Source organism: Megalobrama amblycephala, linkage group LG14 (assembly GCF_018812025.1).
Source record: "Megalobrama amblycephala isolate DHTTF-2021 linkage group LG14, ASM1881202v1, whole genome shotgun sequence".
NCBI lineage: Eukaryota > Metazoa > Chordata > Actinopteri > Cypriniformes > Xenocyprididae > Megalobrama > Megalobrama amblycephala.
Window position 1 is genome coordinate 23,775,178 of NC_063057.1, and position 23,759 is coordinate 23,798,936.

Genomic DNA, 23,759 nt, shown 5'->3' on the forward strand with positions numbered 1-23,759 from the left:
CTGGAGTTAAAAAGAAAAAAACAAATAATTATATATATAAATATATATAGCTATATAGCTTAAAACGTAATTTATCAGTATTAGATTACTGCACTTTAAAGAAAGAATTATGTTGATTGCAAAGACATGATTATTTTGTGAATGTGAGTGTGAAAGATGTCACCCACTGATATGTGGAGAGTAAAGAAAAGAAAAACTGTATTGAGGTGTTTAACTTGAAATTAACAAACGGACTCTGAAAATGAAACATGTTTACACTAAGGGAATGTTCTTGTTTTATACCTTGACTTGAGAAATTTGTAATAAAGATACAGAGATTTGTATATGAATTCGCTCTTTCACTCGCTGAGTATATGATTCTGTTTTCCAGGGCTGTCATTTAGGAGAGCTGAGAGTAGTGAACCCCAGTCAAAATCATTTGTTACTCCAGTTGCACTATTTGAAACTCATAACATAAGCTGTGATTTTCCCAGTTTCCAAGATCATTCTCAAGGCCTAGCAGGTGTAAGCTGTATGCAACATGTCCATTAACCCTGTACTATTCAGTATTCATACTCAGACCACCTTGCTCCATATGTAGATGTATTGTTAACAAAAATAGATAAATAAAATAATAATAATATAGCCAGAAATATATACCCCTAGTATATATGCACAAACATAATATACATGTTAACTGCACAGAGAAAACAGAACCATAAAGGGGAGACCATAAATGTTTTTTAATAAATGGACCTTTATTGTTAAACAGAACTATAAAGGGGAGAAAAATAAAATAAAATTACGCAAAATTATGCAATACAAACCTTGAACAAGCGAACCATCTTATGGCAAGGTATAATTACATGGAAGAGAGTTACTGCCCAGTACCTGTCTACCAAAACGCATTTATCAGCCTACACTGGTTACATAACAGAAGTCTTACAAAGTAACCTTACCATCTCCCAATCTTCAGACTTTATCGCGAGTCAGAGTTGGTGAGATCTTTTCATGGTAGAAGCCCATCGCTTCTCCCAGAGAGTCAAAAGTAAAGTGCTGGTCCTGAAATGTCACCTGCAGTTGTGCCGGAAACAGCAGCCCATATTTGATAGCTGCATTGCAAAGCAGCTTCTTCACATCAGTAAAAGCCATCCTTCTTTTGACAACCTCTCGAGTGAAGTCCGGGAAAATGTAAACTTTGTTTCCGCGAAACAGAAGGGGTTTATCTCTGGTGAGCTGAAGAATCCGTTGTTTAATCTGGAAATGGTGTACTCGAACTATCATTGGCCTCGGACATGATGAAGCTGAAGCCGCCTCTATCCAGCAAGGGTGAGTTCTCCGATGCTGTAATACCAACCGTTTGATTCCGATGACTCGTAAATTCTGACAGCGACTTCAGCCTTCAAGATCATCCAACTTCGTCATTAGGGACTTGTTCTCTTGACAGTTGAGTGCAAATACTCTCCAGTGTCTGTATCCACATCTTGCAGTGAGGTTTCCACCGCTTGTATTCGAGAGGTAAATGATTCAACAGTAGTCCTCAGCCCGTCAATTGAAGTCCGCGTCCACTCTCTGAATTTCTCAATCAAGTCAATTACAGATGACAGTCAAGGACCGTCGCCATGTTGCATAGTGTTCGCAGAGCATTCGAGATCTCTCTCTACCAATTTGCGCGTGTGAGTACGCTGATTGGCTTGCCTTGACATGTTAGAGAGCACTATAAACTTATATTTACAACAAATATAGGTGCATAAAGCAGATTGTGCAGTTATTTATGAATTAACTGCAGGAGCAGATGAGGAACGTGTCTATTCACTATCCATGCTTCACAGCGCCCCCTACCTATTGAACATCTCTGTCAATACAGTATAAGGCATTTCTTAGAAACAAACAAAAATAAATAACATTGTAAGCAATGCATTATAACCAATACATTGGCTAAATATGTGTAGTAAAAAGACTTCTGCAATAAACAAGGAGGCAGGGTAATTGCATTTCATTGATATTATACAACAACATCAAAATACAGTGGGTACGGAAAGTAATCAGACCCCCTTAAATTTTTCACTCTTTGTTATATTACAGCCATTTGCTAAAATCATTTAAGTTCATTTTTTTCCTCATTAATGTACACACAGCACCCCATACTGACAGAAAAACACAGAATTGTTGACATTTTTGCAGATTTATTAAAAAAGAAAAACTGAAATATCAAATGGTCCTAAGTATTCAGACCCTTTGCTGTGACACTCATATATTTAACTCAGGTGCTGTCCATTTCTTCTGATCATCCTTGAGATGGTTCTACACCTTCATTTGAGTCCAGCTGTGTTTGATTATACTGATTGGACTTGATTAGGAAAGCCACACACCTGTCTATATAAGACCTTACAGCTCACAGTGCATGTCAGAGCAAATGAGAATCATGAGGTCAAAGGAACTGCCTGAAGAGCTCAGAGACAGAATTGTGGCAAGGCACAGATCTGGCCAAGGTTACAAAAAAATTTCTGCTGTACGTAAGGTTCCTAAGAGCACAGTGGCCTCCATAATCCTTAAATGGAAGACGTTTGGGATGACCAGAACCCTTCCTAGAGCTGGCCGTTCGGCCAAACTGAGCTATCGGGGAGAAGAGCCTTGGTGAGAGAGGTAAAGAAGAACCCAAAGAGCACTGTGGCTGAGCTCCAGAGATGCAGTCGGGAGATGGGAGAAAGTTGTAGTAAGTCAACCATCACTGCAGCCCTCCACCAGTCGGGGCTTTATGGCAGAGTGGCCCGACGGAAGCCTCTCCTCAGTGCAAGACACATGAAAGCCCGCATGGAGTTTGCCAAGATGGTGAGAAATAAGATTCTCTGGTCTGATGAGACCAAGATAGAACTTTTTGGCCTTAATTTTTAGCGGTATGTGTGGTGAAAACCAGGCACTGCTCATCACCTGTCCAATACAGTCCCAACAGTGAAGCATGGTGGTGGCAGCCTCATGCTGTGGGGGTGTTTTTCAGCTGCAGGGACAGGACGACTGGTTGCAATCGAGGGAAAGATGAATGCGGCCAAGTACAGGGATATCCTGGACGAAAACCTTCTCCAGAGTGCTCAGGACCTCAGACTGGGCCGAAGGTTTACCTTCCAACAAGACAATGACCCTAAGCACACAGCTAAAATAACGAAGGAGTGGCTTCACAACAACTCCGTGACTGTTCTTGAATGGCCCAGCCAGAGCCCTGACTTAAACCCAATTGAGCATTTCTGGAGAGATCTAAAAATGGCTGTCCACCAACGTTTACCATCCAACCTGACAGAACTGGAGAGGATCTGCAAGGAGGAATGGCAGAGGATCCCCAAATCCAGGTGTGAAAAACTTGTTGCATCTTTCCCAAAAAGACTCATGGCTGTATTAGATCAAAAGGGTGCTTCTACTAAATACTATTCTGTGTTTTTCCGTCAATTTGGGGTGCTGTGTGTACATTAATGAGGAAAAAAAATGAACTTAAATGATTTTAGCAAATGGCTGCAATATAACAAAAAGTGAAAAATTTCCAAAATGCAATAAATCCATGACACGTTTTTATTAAATTAAAATGCATTTAATCCACTAGATAAATATAAAAGTTATTTTTCATATTGAAACTGTTGAAAATACACAAAGTAAGTTTATCCACATATATGACAGCCTCTGAACTTGGTCAATACTAATCTAATATACAGACACTGGACTAAAAATACATTCAGTCATCGCTCCCAAAATGAATTCAACGAGTCATATTGATAATGCTATAAATGAATTATATCTCCGTTTGTCATTACCGATTAAAGAGTATCTGGCATCACCGCACTGTTAAAATAAGAACAACACATTTGCTGAGTACATTGAAATTGACTGCAACTACCCAGGCGTGTCGCTATACTGCAAACATTCAAATAGCAATCATGTTATGTTATTTTTCCTCCTCCGACTCGAGTGCCTCATCTTCTTAATCTCCTCGCGTAAATGATTACATTTCGACGACTTACGTTTCTTCCCCACCGCAGAAACCACCACAGGTTCATCAATGGCGTCAAAATGATTAATTTTTCTGTTTTTGTTGATCACAAATTACAAAGTAGATAAGGAAAACTAGGATGCCGGGTGTATTCAGAGTGCCGCCATTATTGTTTATCGTGTGTGGAATGGTGCTCTGTGATTGGTTGAGCGGATATATCGCATTCTGCAGAGAAAGGAGACTGGCGTTTGTCATGGTTTGGAAAAATAGGGAGAAAACATGACAGAATAACATGGCGGATATCGCATTTTGAGTAAAATTACAAATTGACTTTTCATTATCAACCAGATACAATACTGATTTTGGCTTTAACTAATTTTTGCGTTTTGGAACCAAAATAAGTGATCGATCACATTAGATCATCAAATATTACAACAGAAAACAGATTCCTACATTTATGGTGGTGGTGAGCAAAAATTTCAACCCCACAAGGGGTTTTGATGACACCACAAGACCACCGTTTAAACCAGGGAAATAACATTTCTTACAACACTGTGTACAAGTTTTAGAAATTAAGGTAATGAAGGAACTGGATAAACTTTTCTGCCCTGCAGTACAAGTGTAGTAATTAGGATGCAGTATTGCTGCAGATAGTAAAAGTCCTGATTCTCAATAACTTGTGTTCTTTGAGTTGATATCTAGTGGACGATTTATGATCTGTGACTTTACAGCAGGGTTTCTCTTTCTATTCCTGGAGAGACATAACAGAGTTTAGTTCCAGCTGTTACTGAACACACCTGGATCAAATAAGAAAGGTTTTTGCCTTTAAAAAAAATATCCAGGTATGTGGGAGTATGGCTGAACTTGGAACCTGCTTTACAGACTTGCAGATAAACCTGTTTTGCACACGTCACTCAAACACAGAACTAGGAATCACATGAGTTCAAGGAAAGAGAAACTGAAGTGTAGTTGAGCTGTTGCGTGCTTGTGTCTCTGTATTCATGCATTAAAATGGCAGAAGCCAGAATTTCAGTGTATCAGAATGAGTTCATGTGTCCAGTGTGTCTGGATCTCCTGAAGGATCCAGTGACCACTTCCTGCGGACACAGTTACTGTAAGAGCTGTATTACAGGCTTCTGGGATCAGGAGGATCAGAAGAGAGTCTACAGCTGCCCTCAGTGCAGACAGACCTTCTGTCCAAGACCTGCTTTAGCTAAAAACACCATGCTGGCTGAAGTGGTGGAGAAACTGAAGAAGACTAAACTTCCTGCTGACTGTTATGCTGGAGCTCGAGATGTGCAGTGTGACGTCTGTACTGAAAGAAAACACAAAGCCATCAAGTCATGTCTGGTGTGTCTGGAGTCTTACTGCCAAACTCATTTTGACCGTCATGAGGAATTTCACTCACATAAGCCACATAAAGTGACTGAAGCCACTGGACGACTGCTGGAGATGATCTGCCGTCAACATAATAAAGTCCTTGAGGTTTTCTGTCACACTGATCAGAAGTTGATATGTCTGCTGTGTACGATGGATGAACATAAAAACCATGACACTGTATCAGCTGCAGCACAGAGAACAGAGAAACAGGTATGAAGTATAATCTAGACACTGCTGAAATAATACTGACTATTATTATTGGCACCCATGTGATCAGGTAACATCATTCACACTGCAGATGTCAGCAGAAGTGAACAGTAGCTGCTGGACTTTCACTGCCTGAGTGTATTTGTGCTCCATTGATCTTAACAGAAAATATATGGTTAAAGGAACCATAAACATTGATCAACACATACTTTTGAAAAATAGGCATTGATAAAGTAACATAAAATAATGGAAAATATTCACACATTGTTTGACAAAATATATATTTGTTAAACGCAGTGAAAGACACACAAACACTTTCTGTTCAGTAAATCTGTCTCATTCCATACGAACTCAGTCTTTATAGCTTCACTTCAAGATGGGCTTCTGTTCTGTGTAGACATCAGTTTTTGATGGAAATGTGATGCCCCATAAAGATTTTACAATGAATGGCATTTATTAATTCACGAGTTCACACTTACAAATAATCAGATAGAAAAACGTATGCGTAGTAGTATGCGTATTTGGCGTGCTGTCCGAGGAGAGGGCTCCGAGCTCGGTATTTTGGCCCGAACCCAGATTACTCCCCCCCATTCTGGTTAGTATTCTGGAAAGTAACCAGTGCAGGTGTGAGGAGATGGGGTGGTGGAGGGATGCTGTCAAACTGTCGAGGAATATGGGTGAGACGACCGTGTCTTACATATATGCTTTCACTCGTGCTGATTGGGTAGATATGTTGATTACTGATTGCTGACAGCTGGCCGAGATGACGTGATGATTAGTCAGTTTATTTGAACATTGCTCCTCCCGAATCTTGTTAATAAAACATCATTAGAAATACTCAATGTAGTTATGAAGTAATCACATTTTTTATTAAGTCTGCAGGTATGTTATGCTACAGAAACACTGTCAGTATGAAGCTCTACATCTGTGTCAGATTAACTTTTATGATACTTATGCTTGCAGTGTGAAACTTATGCTTCTTTTAATTCATGTACAAAGGTGGAAACTGATCAATCATCCCTTCAGGAGTTTGAACCTACAGCCATTGGTTATCATTCTACTTTTACTAGATTCAGCTTTTCACACAATGATATAGTGAAAGTATTATTGACATCTCTGTTATTTGTTTGTGCTGCAGGAGCAGCTGAAGGAGACGCAGAAGTCGTTCCAGCAGAGGATCCAGCAGAGAGAGAAAGATCTTCAGCAGCTGAGAGAGGCTGTGGAGTCTCATAAGGTGAGTCTGGAGAAGAAGAGAAGTTTGAGAAGTCTCAGTCAGGACTCACTGAAGCCACTGTGTGATTGTGATGTGTGTCCAAACAGCTCTCTGCACAGACAGCAGTGGAGGACAGTGAGAGGATCTTCACTGAGCTCATCCGCTCCATTGAGAGAAGCCGCTCTGAGGCCACACAGCGGATCAGAGATCAGGAAAAGACTGCAGTGAGTCGAGCTGAAGGACAACTGGAGCGACTGGAGCAGGAGATCAATGATCTGAGGAGGAGAGACGCTGAGCTGGAGCAACTTTTACACACACAGGATCATATCCATTTTCTGCAGGTAACAGAGATCTAGAAGAATATCTTGGGTTACTCGACTGTAACTCTGTTACTTGATTTAAGTGCTATGGGAAGGCATGTTTTCCTGACCGGTTGTGAAGCATGTGTGGCAAACATGCCAAAAATGTGGCTTATATAACCTTTGACTGTGACGTCATGGGAATGCGCATGTGAGAGGCTATAAATAGTTGTGATGCAGGTGAGCATTCAGGCCACTTTGTCTGAAGAGACGTTCCGGCCACTCCACAGTGCGGCAATGAAGCTTGGCATCTTGTTCCGGCTTTTTCAGGGATCAGGGTTATAACCCGAGTCAAGTAACCTGAGACGTTCCCTATCAAAAGCTACTCTCAATGCTGCACTTGATTTAAGCGCTATGGGAATGAGAATACCAATGCCGCCACAATCGAAGTGTCAGGACCCTTCAAGGTTGTGTAGTGTGTGCGCACAGACATGAGAAAGGCCTCAGACATGAGCTTGGCATGTTGACTCATGGACATGTGAACCCGGAGTAACATGAACATCCAAGTCATAAAATATAATGCATCACATATTTGCTGCAAGGGGGCACCTCTTGTCAAGGACTTAGAGGATGCAGCCCCCCTGGTAGAATGAGCCCTAACACAGATGTGAAGCTTGCCTGTGTGCCTCGTAGGCTCGTAGGCTTGTGAAGGGAGCCCTGGCACTCAGAATGGTCACTACTACATCTGCTGGAAGCCTAGAATCTCTTAGCCGGTCCACCTCAGGGCCCAAACATGCAGGTTCCAAAGCTCTGGCCAGGGATGGGATATCATACCCTGCACCTGAGACAGAAGGTCTCTCCTGATTGGAATCGCCCAAGGTGAGCCACCAAGGAGGGATATCAGATCCGAGAACCAAACTCTGTTTGGCCAATGAGGCACTATCAGCAAGAGGCAGGAACTTTGTTGGCAGACCTTGGCCAGCACTCCTGGGAACAGAGTGATTGGTATAAAGATGCATAAAGATGCATTCAGACCCAAGGGGCTGGATGAGTCAGCAAGAGGTAGAGGGGACATTGCGATCTTACTTGTGAAACGAAGAGGTGCACCTCTACTTCGTAAAATCTTTCCCAGATTTGACTATGTTTGAGGTGGAGAATCCAATCACCATGTGTCACAGCCTGTCTGGTCAGTAAATCTGCACACACATTTATGCATTCAAGACTATAATTTGCCCTGAGGGACAGGAACTTGTCCTGAGCCCAAAGCTGAACATGCTGTGCTGTTTTGTTCAAATGGCGCAAATGCAGTCCGCCCTGGAGATTTATTTAAGCAACTACCGCAGTGTAGGACATAGTAGCCCCTCAACTGCCAGAGGAAGTATTTCAGGGCCAGAAATACAGCCATGAATTGATGTGCCAATTGAGATGATTGCCTCTTCACATCCCTTGGGCTAGACGGCCACCTAAGACAACACCCCAGCTTGTCCGGAAAGCGTCTGTCATTTGCATCTTGCAATGACAGCACGCACCTAGAGTGGGACCCAAGGTGAGGAACCTGGGTCTGAGCCACATAGAAAGGGTGGAAAGCCCATGGAGTGTAACCCTTATTTGTCTTTGGGGACTAGCCCTTGGGTGAAATTCTGTGCAAAATACCCATAGGGATCACCGTTGATGCAGCTACCATGAGATCTAGAATTCTTTGAAAATAATAAAGTGTAACTTCCTGACCTAACCTGACATTTTTCAGGGTGTTTAAGATAGACTTGACATGCGTGGGAGACAGCTGCAAATGCTCTGGAGTCGCAATGGAGCCAGCACTGCATCCATACACATTGTATATATTGTATGTGGCATGTGACAAGGCTAGACCAAATAAAAGAGCTCGATATTGGTAAGCTTCACCCATGAAAGCTAACCTCAGGATCTTTCTGTGGCAGAATTTCTACATGAAAATATACGCCCTTGAGGACGATCTTTAAAACAAATCTTTGTGTTGGATTTGAGACATAATTTTGATTGTCAACATTTTGAACTTGAAAGTTCTGAGAGCAGTTAAGACCATGCAGGTCTAGAACCAGACGCAACACCTTATATTTTTTTAGGAACTAGAAAATACTGGCTGTAATGGCCTGAGTCTCTTTCTGGGAGGGGAACATTTTCTATGGCAATTCTTGTAATTCTTGTACCAGAAACACAGAGCGGCATGCAAACTGTATTCTGTAGCCCCTTACTGCGGTTTTCAAAATCCAATGTTTGGCAGTAGTTTACATGCTGCCAACTTCTCTGAAAGGGACACTAATTATTATGTATGGTCATGATGGATGTTATATTTAACATTTCGCTGGACACCGCTGCCCCGGAAACACCAGAGGTGGCAGGAATAAACCAGTAATGTCCTGTCTGAAAGGATCACATTTTGATAATTGTTTTATTTTTACACACCACATCCCTGGATGGGCACACCCCCTCGGTCCAGAAGCAAAAGCATCAAGACATCTTTTTTGCTAAGATCAGTGATCTGAGGTCCAGCTTCTTTTTGGATGTAGAGGCACGGCAAGCAAGTCCCCGGGTCCTGGGATGAGGAGTACGGCTCGCCACCATCCTTCCCCTCTGAACTTTTCTCCACGGTAGGACCGGACCTGGTTGGGGCTGGGTGGCTGGCAGCCCCAAACCTTGAACACGAGGGGGAGGAACTTATCAAATGCCTCATGCAACATGGGCACATCAAGGAGGAAAACCTTGTCCTTCTCTTTAACCCTCTGGAGTCTGAGGCTGATTTGGGGCCTGGAGAAGTTTTGACATGCCCTGACATTTGTGCTTTTTTCAGTTGTTCATAACCATATTAACCCTCTGGAGGCTGAGGCTGATTTGGGGCCTGGAGAAGTTTTGACATGCCCTGACATTTGTGCTTTTTTCAGTTGTTCATAAACATATAAATGACAAAAGTGTCATTACACTGTATTCAGCACAAACTAGGCTACAATAATATGTGAGGAACATGTATGTACATGTTTGTGTTTTTGAAGGAATAATGTTTATGCGTGGTTACTGAAAAAACAAAAAACTTAAGTCACTGAAATAAGGCCAAAAAAACTATAGTAAATCTGTGTTTACAATACTTTAGGGTATTGGAGGTTGTAAACTAGAGTTTTTGCTTCAAAATTATGTAAAAATTATGCTGCCTACTCCTTCATATAAAACAATATATTGATTTAGTTTTTGTAAGACACTTTTTGCCAAGAAACACAGTATGCATGGAGGCATGAATCACCACTGAAAAATGGGCCATTCTCACCTGAGAAAACAAAAGAATTGGATAGTAATGAGCTGAAATGACTTGCATATTAATGAGGCATTTCAGTCAGGTAGGCTGTGAAAAAAACCTTCTGTGATGTCTCAAGCTCATCATGATATATGAAACATACAGAAAAATATTATTACAATATAAAGTAATGGTTTTATATTATACTTTAAAATATAATGTATTTCTGTGATGCAAAGAGTCTGAATATAGGCTTTTAGTTTAAAAGCATGCACATTTGGAGAAATATTGGATTCTCATATGCTTATGTCAATTTTCTATACAGAGAAGTTATATTTATTTAATATTCATTGTCATTACTATGAGCGCTGGTGTTTTCAATTCATCCTTGAAGTCGGAGGGCGCTCTCTGTGCATTTTTAGTCCACAAATTCATCTAAAAGAAGAAGAGGCTATTCCATGAATGGAGTTTCCAATTCATATTGCAGCCGGAGGGCGCTAAAGAAACAAAAACTCATCTAAAATTCATCTATAGAAGAAAAGAAAACAGGAACTAACTGCATGTCTTCTAGAGCTCCCTAACCATGACTTTTACATCCAGATAAACACTTTTCAAGACAATAAATACACGATTGAGACGATGAACGCATGTATTGCCTCTGAATTTGCGTCTGAATAGCGCTGGCTCTGTGGGCGTGGCCGCATTAGCAGATAATGAGCTGAATCACGGACTTCTGACATGGCTCTCTTTTCATACAGATTACATAAACACAGAAGGTTTGTTTTCGATTTGACTTACATGATTTAAAACCTGACATCTTAACGTTTTTTTAGACATAAGTTTAATTTTTCTGTGATTAGTATTCACTAAGTTACAGTTCATTTTCTGAGAACTATCAGATTGGACTTCGTTCAGAGGGAGAGGAGAAATCACGCATCATGTTAGTTTTCTTTATTTTACAAAAAGCACAACATTTTGTTTTTACTCTGAGTGTATACAAATAAAAGAAGATATTCTATAGTTTCAATTGATATATTACTTATGTCTCTATGACAAAAAATGACGGAGTATTTTAAGTCTGTTTTGCTGCAATGTGAAAAAAAACCTGCAAAACGCGCCGGCGCGTTTTCAGACCTCAGAGTGTTAATGGAAAAAGTGTATTTGTGAAGGAATAACGTTTATGCGTGGTTATTGAAAAAACAAAAAACTTAAGTTACTGAAATGAGGCCAAAAAAATAATATTATATATGTGATCACAAGACTTCCAGGTATTGGAGGTTGTAGACTAGAGTTTTTGCTTCAGAATGATGTAAAAATTATCCTTCCTACTCCTTCATATAAAACAATAGAGAGATTTAAATTTTCTAAAACATCTTTGGTCAAGAAACAGTATGCGTGGAGGCGTGAATCATAATGAATAATGGATCATTTACACCTGAGAAGACAAAAGAATCGCATAAAGAGCTCTAATGAGCTCTTTCAGTCAGGTAGGCTGTGAAAAAACCCTCTGTGATCATGTCTCAAAGCTCATCATGGTGTAAATCAAATATACAGAAAAAACAGCAACACTGTGAAATATTATTACAATTTAAAATAATGGTATTCTATTATATACTTTAAAATATAATGTATTTCTGTGATGCAAAGTGTCTGAAAAATTATGTTACCTCTATGGCATTTCATATAGGCTTTTATCTTAAAAGCATGCACATTTGGAGAAATATTGATGGATTCTCATATGTTTATGTCAATTTTCTATACAGAGGAGTAATATTTATTCAGGATTTATTGTCATTACTATTAGCGCTGGATACTGTGTTTTCAATTCATAGCCTACTTGCAGCCAGTGTTCCCTCTAATTTTTTTTCTCGCTGAGCAAATCTTTTCTCTGTTGAGCGCACATTTTGGCCACCTGAGCAAAAACATACTTTATATCAGACCTGTACAATGAACGTAAACCCACACAAAAAAAATGGTTTTATCATACAACTGTAACATTTAACTTTAATGTGCCGTTTCTATTTTATTTGACCCTTGATGTAACTTAGTGATATATTAAATAATATGTTTGAAAACAAGCAGTTCAGTCACTAAATTAAGCACATTTTAGGTTACTTGAGATTTTTCACATTGCTGTATTAACTATACCAGTCTTTACCAAGAAATTCTATTAAAAAATCATTTCTGTCCTCCTGCAGGACAGTTCAATTCTTTATAATAATATAATATGAGCAGTTACAATGATGGTTTGGGACAACCATAATGTGTTTTTGTACAGTCAATTATTAGCATCAGACAGTGTTAAACCATCAAAATTACGTTTATTGCTTATGAAATTCCGAGATTTTATATACCAGGAGGTTCAGATTTTTCGTGGCAAGGATCCCTAAACAATCCCCTTGTGAGATCAATTTATTATTAGGCTTACATTATATTATAATAAAATATAATTATATAATATAATATTTAAGTATTTAAACTGATATACAGTATTATATCCGTTTAAATGCTTCCATTTGTTTTAATATATTATATAGTGAAAACAAACTGAAGCATTTAATCTGATAGCTAAATATTTTAAAGAAAAGTGAACATGTTAACTCTTTTATAGTTATCTAAACATCCCTGAAACCCACACCACCACCACACACAATAACCTATTTAAACGGAGGTATATAACTGATGTATTTTGAGTTTGCAAGCTACACCTGTGGTGGGTGTGTAATTGTAAATGTCTCAGAGTTTTGTTACATTCTGTGCCCATCATCCGTTATTTCCACCACTTTTCATTAAAACATGGCGTTTTATTTCACATTTCTTCTCGTTTCGCGTTGCCTCTCGTGTTGATGTATTTAGTCCGCAAACATGACAGTATTCTTACCGCGACTGATTTGGCTCTCCGTGGTCACCATAGCACCCATGGAATGACCGATGACATGGGCTGTTTGCTTGGTCGCATGAAGAGACAGATCTGTGACTCGATGCAGCTCAGAGAACACATCCTTTTGCTCAGTTCTTTTAGCAGGTCAGCCTGGTACGCCTGCAACACCGCCAAGGTGTACAGGGCAGCATCAGCCTGACCCTCCACCTGAAACGATTTCCCGACCAGCATGGAGGTCGCCCTGCACAGAGGGAGCGTGGGCTTCTTTAGTGATCAAAGCATTCCTAAACTCAGCCCAGTTTGAAGAAGCACCGGAACGCACTCCAAAAGCGGACTGAAGGATGTCATGATCTGGTGAGAGAACAAGAGAAAGGGAAGGACCCATCACTTGTCCTTTAGCTAGATCAACACGTGAGCCCCACGATCTCATAAAGGACACGCTGACTCGCTTTTCTTAGAGTGGAGCACTTTGATGGGAAACAAATAACAGTGCTAACATTGCTGTGAACAGGGCAACACCCATCACAGAGATACTTACAAATGCAGTTCAGCTCCCGAGAATCTCTTAGGAAACAGTTTTCAGAGCTGCCAAACTCCACTAATGCCACCAACAGTTCAAAACTTCCATAACATTTAAACCTTTTTTAACAAAAAATTTTCATTCTGATTTCTTACATCATTGTAAAATTGATGGTACCAGTTTTGAGTAATGTTCACTAAAGTTGCTTCAGGTGAACTTCAAACATGATGAAATGCATTTGCATTTTCTTAATTGTTTGACCGTTACCTTGAGGATCACACCCATGAGTATCTCCATCTAGATCGCATAGTGCACTACACAGATGACTCCCTGTGTGACTTATATCAAAGAATAAATGAAGGTGTGCCTGCCCTCAAGGGACATTCTGAGAGTATGTGGAGTCGGTAGTTGTCGGTCCAGTTGTGGTTCCCCCTTCACAGTGGGTGAGGAAGAGGAGGATCACAAACACTGTGGTCCTGGAGCTAGCACTCACTGACCTACATATTCTGGAATGGAATCCTACACATGCTCCCACCCTTAAAGTCCCTCATTCTCTGCCAGTCCCTCCAGGCCTAATGGACTCCCTGGTACCGAATAGTTCTCTGCCCCTCCTTCCTCTGCTGGTTCTGCCCGGTCTCCTGGCTCCTTCGTCTCCACTGGTCCTGCCCAGCCTCCTGGGTTAGGTGTTTGGATTCCACGACTCCAGAGGTTGAGCCAGCGAATCCATAAACAAAAGAGTTTGGTTTCTATTCCTGTGTTTAATACCTGTCATTTGCTGCAATTAAATTCTCATCTAATACCCTAGGTATTAAATGTTGTTGCCGTTTTTGCAAAAATTCACATTGTGCTGCGTCATTATGTTACCGTGTTAATGGGGCGTTGAGACCCTCATCAGTGCCCCCTCCAGATAGAAACAGCCCTGAATGTCAACACCATTGATGTGCTTAATCTGTAACATTTATGTTATTGACAGATGCTTTTTCATCCAAATGATTTTCTAGAAAGTTCACATATAATGTAAATGGCAAATACTAGAATTTGTAGTTCTAATGTCATTTAATGAAAATGATAAGTGCTGGATTGAGGTGAGTTGTTAAAGATCAACAAGAGCTGCACAAATCTGACAGCAGTGCAGTTTATTGGCTGAAGTGTGGAGGTGATGAGCTTTGATTTCTGTTTTCTTTAGAGTTTCCAGTCCCTCTCAGCTCCTCCTGAATCTACAGACGTAAATGATAATCCCTTCAGTTCTCTCTCCTCTTTTGATGACGTGAGAGAATCTGTCAGTCAGCTGAGAGACAAACTGGAGGATTTCTTCAAAGAGGAGCTCAGGAAGATCTCAGACAGAGGTAAAGTCCTGTAAAAACTTTATAAAACTTTGCGTAGATTTCATGCATATGCAAATCCTGGAATATGAGTACACACAAAAGTTTTCAGATGTGTAAAATACGTATGCCCTAATCTGCACAAATTCCCTTTAGAAATTCCAGTCAGTGGAAGATTGTTCGTACGTGCATCTCCACCCCATCTCCTCCCCAAAATAACCATACATGGAGCTTACAATGCCTAGTTTTACTATCCATGTGTAACACCTCCCATGCGGACGGGCCTGGGTTCGCATCTTGCTTGGAGTGGGCAGGTGCGAACTGGATGGGCTACACATAACCTCATCTGCATAAAATTTCCATATGCATATCCCCATCCATGTGATAATTCTGTGTTTAACTGTAAGACACTTGTATAAATATGAGATACAGATTGTAAATGTTGTTAGTGCTGTCACATTACATTGCTAAAAATCGTTGTCTTTTTTAGAATAAAAATAACCATAGCTGTTAAACAAAAAACGTTTTGACAAAGTTGTATAAAATACCTTTCAGCAGAGATGGGAGCAAGTCACATGTGTTCAAGTCAAGTTGCAGTGGACACAAACCAAGCAAGTCAAGTCAAGTCCTGCTAAAGGCCTTAGTTTTTCTTGATTTTTTGTGTTTTTTCTTGATTTTTTTGGTACTACCATTGATAACTTGGCTAAATGGTTGTGCTTTGTCCGGGTTAATTGTGGTGGTAACTGTGGTTATTGCTAAGTAGCTTACAGACAAAGTTAATACATTTAATTATCTTTTATCTATATTTCACATACATTGCTGGTGAGCAGGAGGAGAACAATGGCTTTTGTATTTGAACTGTGCGGCTTGGACTTGGCATCCATCAGAAATAGACCAGGCACCTATCTTTAGTGAAGTCAAGTCAAGTCAAGTCACCTTTATTTATATAGCACTTTTTACAATGCAGATTGTGTCAAAGCAGCTTTACATTGATAGCTGGTACATAATTTGGCTGCACAGCAGCTCTTAAATAATAGTGTCAATGCAGGCAGATCAGAAGCACTGTTGAATAAATGTCAAGAATACTATTGAATATCAAATGTCAAGTGTCCCCAACTAAGCAAGCCAAAGGCGACAGCGGCAAGGAACCCAAACTCCATCAGGTGACATCAGGTGGCAAACAAGTGGCAAATAGGTGTTAAAATGGAGAAAAAAAAAAAACCTTGGGAGAAACCAGGCTTAGTCGGGGGGCCAGTTCTCCTCTGGCGAACAGTGCTTTGTTACAATCAGGTTGCTATCATAAATCTGATAGGATCGCAACAATCAAAGTATTTATTTCAGTTCCATCCAGTTGAGGATCATATTCATCATGCCGGTGTGGACGGTCTGTTGAGGAACTGTGCTACTAGTGCTGTGCTACTAGTGCAGTGCTGAGAGCCACTTCTAGGCCACTTCTGAAACGCGCTGCAGTGTGGCTGGTATAAATACAAGCATTGACTAGAGTGGCCACAATCAGCTCAGGTGCCCGTGTTGGAGCCGTAATGCGCCACAGACCTGTGAAGTGTAAACAACACTGCACGGTTCAAGTGACCCAATTCCGATTTTTTCCTCCCATGTGGCACAGATCGGATATGAGTCACGACCCTGTAAGCAGGAAAAAAGCACATGGATTCCGATTTTCACAGATCCGTTTCAGGCCTCATCCATATGTGGTTATAAATCGGATATGAATCGGATATGTGCGTTTGCGCCTGCAGTGTAAGCGGACATATCGGATATTCCCCTGTAAATGCGACTCCTGCGTCATTGAAAAGTGAGTTTTTTTTGTTTTTTTTTTACATTTCCTTGTACAGACATACTTATAACAAACAAAACATCCCTAGTTCACTGGCAGAGTATTAATTTAATTTTTTTGTGTTAAATAAAAGGCGATCTGACGTTGAAATGTGTTGCTCTTGAAAAAGGGCTAGTTGCCGCTGTTGTCAGTGACAACGGCTCGTGCACCGACGCGCGCTTCAGTCCCGTTGTAGAGACTAACTATTCGTTCCACACAAACTTGTACCTGCCCTTGATATACAATAAGTGATGAACGCATTGGTTTGAATGACTAAAAAACCTAGTACAGGACGGCGGATTCGAATCCAGAAGCTGTAACATTCAAAATATCTACCCGTACCCCAGTCTTATTCCACTCGCACACTTCAGCGGAGTTGCGTATGTTATACTGTTGTGAAGAATTTGTAGCCTATTATTTTTATGTAAAAAATAATGTACACTAAATTATGTAAACTATTGCATTAAAATGGTTTTATATAAATTCATGTCAATAAATTAAGCTCAATGTACCATTAAAATTGATTTGTGATGTCATATAGGGGAGAGTGGGGTAAAGTGGGACATTTTTTACATTTTTCCCCTCTAAGCGAGCTAAAATGATATATCAGTAAAATTTACACCTTTCCATTAATTCAGGATGTTTCCTAGCCATGGAAATGATCAGAATGTATTCAGGATGAAGATCCGTGAAAATATGATTGTTTTAAAAAAGTCATCTTGTGTCTCACTTTACCCCAGTTTAGGGGTAAACTGAGACAGACCACAAAAATCAAGGGGTAAAGTGAACCAGCTGGGGGTAAACTGATCCACTTACTTTTCCACTGTGAAACTACCATAACAACACTTGTTGTAACCGTTTGAATCCTGACAGCTAGTTTGACAACCACACATTCCAGAACTAACGTTGGACTAGTAACAAAATCATGGGGATTGGTCAATTAAGCACTTTCCAAATACAACATAATATAATTCAAAATATTTTAATTAACATAAATGACAGATAGAACCAGTAATTAGAACACAGTCTGGGTGTCAGAACACAGGACCCTTAGGGTGCGTTCACACTTGTCATGTTTGGTTCAATTAAAACAAACCCTGGTGCGATTGCTCAGTTAGTGCGGTTCATTTGAACATATGTGAACGATGCCTAAAAAGAAACCCTAAAAAGGATAGAATCCTCACGCATGTTGGTTTTTCTTGTCATAGTCGCAAGTTTGCCCATCACAGACATCAGATGCGTGTCTCGTTTGTGTGTGTAACGGATGGATTCCTGCCGCTATTTTGACTACTTTACACATTTTATGAGCTCTTCATGAGTTCCCAGCTGGTCAAAATACCATCACATGCAGGCTACACACACACAACAAGCGCATTTACCTCAGCACACAGCATTGTTTTGGATGTTTGTTAAAGGTACAATCTGTAATATTTTTTTCCGCTAGAGGTCACTAGAAGCCTATTCAAAACAAAGGCGTAGTTTGATGACTCCAAGTTTTAGAGCGGAAACTTGGGACATGTGGTCTCCATCTCAACGGACGGTGCAAAAGAATAGGGATTGAAGAACTCATGTTCATGGATGCGATTATTAACGTTACTGTAGTATGAAGCAGAGCAGGAGCAAGTGTTGTGGAGCTGAACGAGGAGCTGGAGCGATTGATCAACACACGCCCCACGAGCAGCGGGACTTTTATTATGTCACAGTCGCCGGCGCCGCTTCCACTTTTCCGGTCATGAGTATGAGGTTTACGGGAGCTGTCCTTGTCGACAGAACCAGCGGCAGATGGTAAACAGTAATTATGATCCATAAATAAGTAACACAATCCACCATAAAACATGCAAGAAGTAAATAAGGAACTGCTTAAAGCAAGCTAGTGGTTTGCTGGACTCTTCCGCATTTGTCCACGACACTGTTGTCATGTGGTTTCTACGTCAGTAAAGGTGGTAACAAAGGGTAACTGATGTCATTGACAGGCGACTGCACTGCCCCGTGTCACTGTTTAGAATGGGAATTTTCTCATGATTTACAAGTAGTTGAATACATTAGAGATATTGTTAGTAATCAGCTGGACAAAATATATAACACTAGCCTAGTGGTTTTTGGATATTTTACTGCGAATATCTTACAGATTGTACCTTTAAGTTCCAATTCAAAATTGGCAATACGTCATAAAATCTGACCAATCACGTGGTGAATGTATTGAACGTAATGAACTCAAGGTTCGGTATCTTTTGGTTTGGTGATAAAATTGCCAATCTGAACGCTAATTGGACCAGGACTACATTTTTTTTTTCTTCTTTGGTCCGTACCAAATATAACCAAACGAACCGAACTACAAGTGTGAACGGACCCTTAGAGCCAGCTAGTGTCTGGAGGTCAGAGCAAAGGACAATCAGAACCAGCTAGAACAGCCTGGGACTCAGAACACAGGACTAGACCACCTGTATTAGAACATCAGCCTACTGTTATACTCTTTAACTAGGCTTACTACATTCCAGCCCTGAAGGTTACAGGGAAAAGATGAGGAGTTGATCTCTCCATCTCTCCAGGCCTTTTAGGTTGAGGCAGCTTCTTTACCACATCACTTTTAGGAACATGTGCCACATCATTCTCCTCGAGGGGTGTTTTGCCCCAGAGGTTGTCTTCCTGGTGTTTTGCCTTGGCATGATGGCTTTTCTACAATGTTATGACATTAAAAATAAAACATATGTAATGTAATATTACATTAAAATATGTTTAAGACTAAATTTAACTTGTGCCTCATGTCTCACTTTACCCCAAAGCATTTGTCTCACTTTACCCCACCACTACATTTTAGAAAAAAACAATCTCTCTTAGCAATTCAGGCTAATCTTCAGCTAGCATCATCACATGGTTTTATATGTTGATAGTTCATCAACATGTATGATATAAGTTTTTCTACCTGAATCAGTTTGCTTTGGCACAACAGTTGATTAAGTTGACCGCAAGAAAATTTACTTTTATATGCAAAAAATATATTTTTGTGAAAAAAACATGCTTAGCACAGCACCATGAGGTCCTCTCCTTCATGGCCAAGGGGAAATGTGAGGGGCTTGAAAACATAATTGTCACATAACCACAAATGTGTTCCTTTGTCGAGATACAGGGGGTGTCTCACATTACCCGATGTCTCACATTACCCCACTCTCCCCTATGCTATTTTTGGTACGTTTCGGCAAGTGCAGTGTAAAAAGGAGACATCGGATACAGGTGCACGTCGTCCAAAAAAATTGGATATGGTCAAAAGATCGGATCTGTGCATTAAGACTTGCAGTGTAAATGCGGCCTTAGGGATCATTTTCATGACATGATGATCACACTCTTCTTGTCTGTTGATTTCCACAGGCACTTTCACTAACTTTGTTCCCAGGACCAGGAACGACTTCCTACAATGTAAGTCACTAAGAAAACAAACAGATAAACTCACTGAGTGTGTTCATGTTCTTCCTGTAGAAGGTGAAAGAAAACTCGATAGAACAGTTTTATAGTTTATCATGTGAATGATGATTTGCAGACACTGGTTATATATTGAACAGCTACACTGACAAATATATATATATATATATATATATAATTGATTCAAACTGAAAAATTTGAGATAATATTTCACACAAAGTATTTTTAACTTGAATCACCATAAATCAGTTTCAGTTTGTTCGAACTTTTAAATTTCCTTGCCAAAGTAAATAATTTTTACAAAAAAATATTTTGTAAAAAATAAGTAAGCAATTCTTTAGATTAAACAGACAAAATATTTATGAGATGTCATCATTTGATACTATTCTGTACATTCAAAAAATAGTTAATTGAACTTAAATTAAGGACAACTTTTCCACAGAATTAGTTTATTTCTGTACAACAAGACTAAAACAAGTTCATTTAAATAAATAATGTTTTGTTGAACCAACTAAATAGTTTTATGTTCCTGTGTTATAAAATAACTAGCAAAAGCTTGCTAGCATGCTAAAGATAATTATGTTTATTATTATTATAATTCGTAACATACAGGATGAGCAAGTAAGAAGAGACTGGTCTCAGGGTATGTTTACATAACGATGATGTACTAAAAATGGAAAAGTTTTTCTTTATGTATTTATGTGTACAGACAACAACATTGTCAAAACAATCCCAATTCACATGGATTCACGAAAACCATTAAAAACTCTGTATTCTGCTGCCAGGCCAGTAGATGGCGATGTAATTTGTAAAGAAACACTATGCACCTATTGACTGAAAATGTAACATGCAAATTTTTACACAAATTTGTTTAAATGGAGACAATAACAGTACCTTTTTTTAAAAGCTTGTACTTTCAGGCCTCAAAAATGCTGTTTGTTTTAAAAATGAACAGCCCAAATGCAAAAAAAGTTTTCTGTTTCTAGTTGAAACGGGTGTAAACGGGGTCTCAATATTGCCATGAGTGCAGTTATTGCTCATTCAGTGAAGCGACACACATGATGTTTGTCATGTCTCCTCACACAGCCTGAACACTCTTCTGAAAAAAAAAAAAAAAAACTAACATAACAGAAACTCTTTACATGTCAAACATACAGTAACTGAACATTAAACACTAACAGGCCTTTCCCTCAAAAACACATAAAATAACACTTAATTTCAACATTTACTCTCCTGATCCAGACCTGTGCAAAGCATGCTGGGAACTAAAAATCCACTGCCCAGTTTCAGTTAATACAACACTATTCATTCAGGTAGTTCCAACAAAAATTGATTAAGTAAACTTCAGTTCCCTTTCGAAAGGGAACTCGCACTGCGTCCAAGATGCTTATGCTCCCTTCAGACCAGCCTCTGGTAGAGCTATAAGTTTGTCCACATTTGGGACTCTATGTAGAATATCCAGCCTCCAGAGTGCTCTGTTTTAAGCGCTCTGTGGATCCGAGGTCCAGCAGAGTATTCCCCTTGATCTGAGGGTTAGGAAGCATTTTGCTGAGTCCTGACTGTAACCTTGGTTCCCTGAAGAACAGGGAACAAGACACTGCGTTTCGTTGCCATGCCTCTGGGCTGCCTGCATCAGTCCCTTCAGATAATAAGTGGATGACATTCTCTGGGCGCTCCTTTTATACTTTCTGGTCGCACAAGTATGAAGTCATAGGATTGTCGTTATTGAACAATTGCTACAGATATCAGTCATGCGAGGGCGTTTCCCCATAAGTCTTGAACGGAGTGTCTCGTTCCCTGTTCCCAGGGAACCAGGGTTACAGTTGTAACCGAAACATTTTACATACAATATTTAAGTGGATTTTATACAGTAAAATTAAATAAAGACAAAGTATTCAATAATTTTGTGTTTTTAATTAATTTTAATTAAATAAATTAAATAAGCAGTAAAATCAATTTTTACAGTGAAGATCAAACAGATTGATAATTCCTGATTGTGATGCGTTTTATCTCCATCAGATTCTCATCAGCTCACTCTGGATCCGAACACATTGAATAAACGCCTCCGTCTCTCTGAGAATAACACAGTGTTTACATTCACTGAAACAGAGCAGGCGTATCCTGATCATCCAGACAGATTTGATGTGTTTCAGGTGTTGTGTAGAGAGTGTGTGTGTGGACGCTGTTACTGGGAGATTGAGTGGAGTGGGATTGATGATGTGCGTATAGCAGTGTCATATAAGAGCATCAGCAGGAAGGGAAAGGGTAATGAGTGTTTGTTTGGATATAATGATCAGTCCTGGAGTTTGTACTGCTCTAAATTCAGTTGCTCATTCAGACACAATAACATAAAGACTGATCTCCCTGTAGAGTTTATCAGCAGTAGAATAGGAGTGTATGTGGATCACAGTGCAGGAACTCTGTCCTTCTACAGTGTCAACATAGACACAATGATCCTCATCCACACAGTCCAGACCACATTCACTCAACCGCTCTATCCTGGGTTTAGGGTTGGTTCGAGACCATATAGTCTTTATTATGACTCATCAGTGAAACTGTGTTGATGAATCAGAATAGACTGTAGAGACATTCTAACCATAATACTTTGAGCTGCATGATAAATCAGTGACTTATCCACCTTATTCCTATGCCTCATGACGCTTTGCGCTAATTATGGGTGTAACTTCCGTTAAGCTGCAAACAGTGAAAGGCTCGCTCTATGAAACACAATAATGTTTTTTTTTTTACAACTGGTACAATGAGATGACATTTTTCTACTCACCCTTCAACCATCGAACATTAAAAGGACATTTAAAAGTGTAAAAGCATCAGTACTTTCAACAGACGATAAATATTCCCCAGCAATAACGGACGGGTTAAATATCACTGTAGTAATACATATCTGTATAATGTAACATATATTGCCTTAATTAAAAATGTTCATTAACTTCAGCATTGCGTGATATTATTTCAAATTGATTTCTGTCATTTTGACAGATAATAAATTGTATTTACAAGTGAAAACAAACCTGGAAGAGACGTGAGGCTTTGAGGAGAAAAACGAGAGATTATTCGTTCATTCCAGTGAATTATTAATGGGATATATCGTAAATTAAATTGAGAGAACAGACCACAAATGTGCAGTATATGTTGTCCTTTTTCATACTATTATAGCGAAATGCAAAGGGAAAAAAGAAAATAAGGAAAAGAATGCAGCTCTTGCCATAGATATTCTCGTAATAACGTGTCACGTTCAAATACCAAGCTTTACATTATTCTCATGATGTCTGAAAATAAAACATGAAGGAACAATGACAGCTCATTCAGTCAAACTGACAGATAAGCTGTATTTGTATCGCAACCTTACGCTATAAAAAAAATCCCAGTAAAATTTACGGTAAAAAGCCAGCAGCTGTGGTTGCCAGAACTTTACCGTAAAAAAATACAGTAGCAACGTAAAAAAAATCTG

The 23,759-nt window shown here is 39.6% G+C and overlaps 1 protein-coding gene across 1 annotated transcript; it reads left to right on the forward strand.

Annotated features, from left to right (window-relative positions):
• Window positions 1-4,731: 4,731 nt before the first annotated feature.
• On the forward strand, window positions 4,732-23,759 carry LOC125245097 (tripartite motif-containing protein 16-like). Its single transcript, XM_048155548.1, has 6 exons — window positions 4,732-5,545; window positions 6,681-6,776; window positions 6,863-7,096; window positions 14,904-15,063; window positions 20,240-20,287; window positions 22,310-23,759. Exons 1-6 carry the CDS (start codon window positions 4,967-4,969, stop codon window positions 22,852-22,854), a joined length of 1,662 nt encoding a protein of 553 aa, XP_048011505.1. The 5' UTR covers window positions 4,732-4,966; the 3' UTR covers window positions 22,855-23,759.

What these genes read in the sequence shown, in the direction of transcription:
- LOC125245097 (XM_048155548.1), top strand. Translation starts at nt 4,967, where the DNA reads ATGGCAGAAGCCAGAATTTCAGTGTATCAGAATGAGTTCATGTGTCCA. An exon ending in CAGGAAGATCTCAGACAGAG is followed by an intron (nt 15,064 to 20,239) that starts GTAAAGTCCTGT and finishes TGATTTCCACAG; the next exon opens with GCACTTTCACTAACTTTGTT. An exon ending in CAGGAACGACTTCCTACAAT is followed by an intron (nt 20,288 to 22,309) that starts GTAAGTCACTAA and finishes TATCTCCATCAG; the next exon opens with ATTCTCATCAGCTCACTCTG.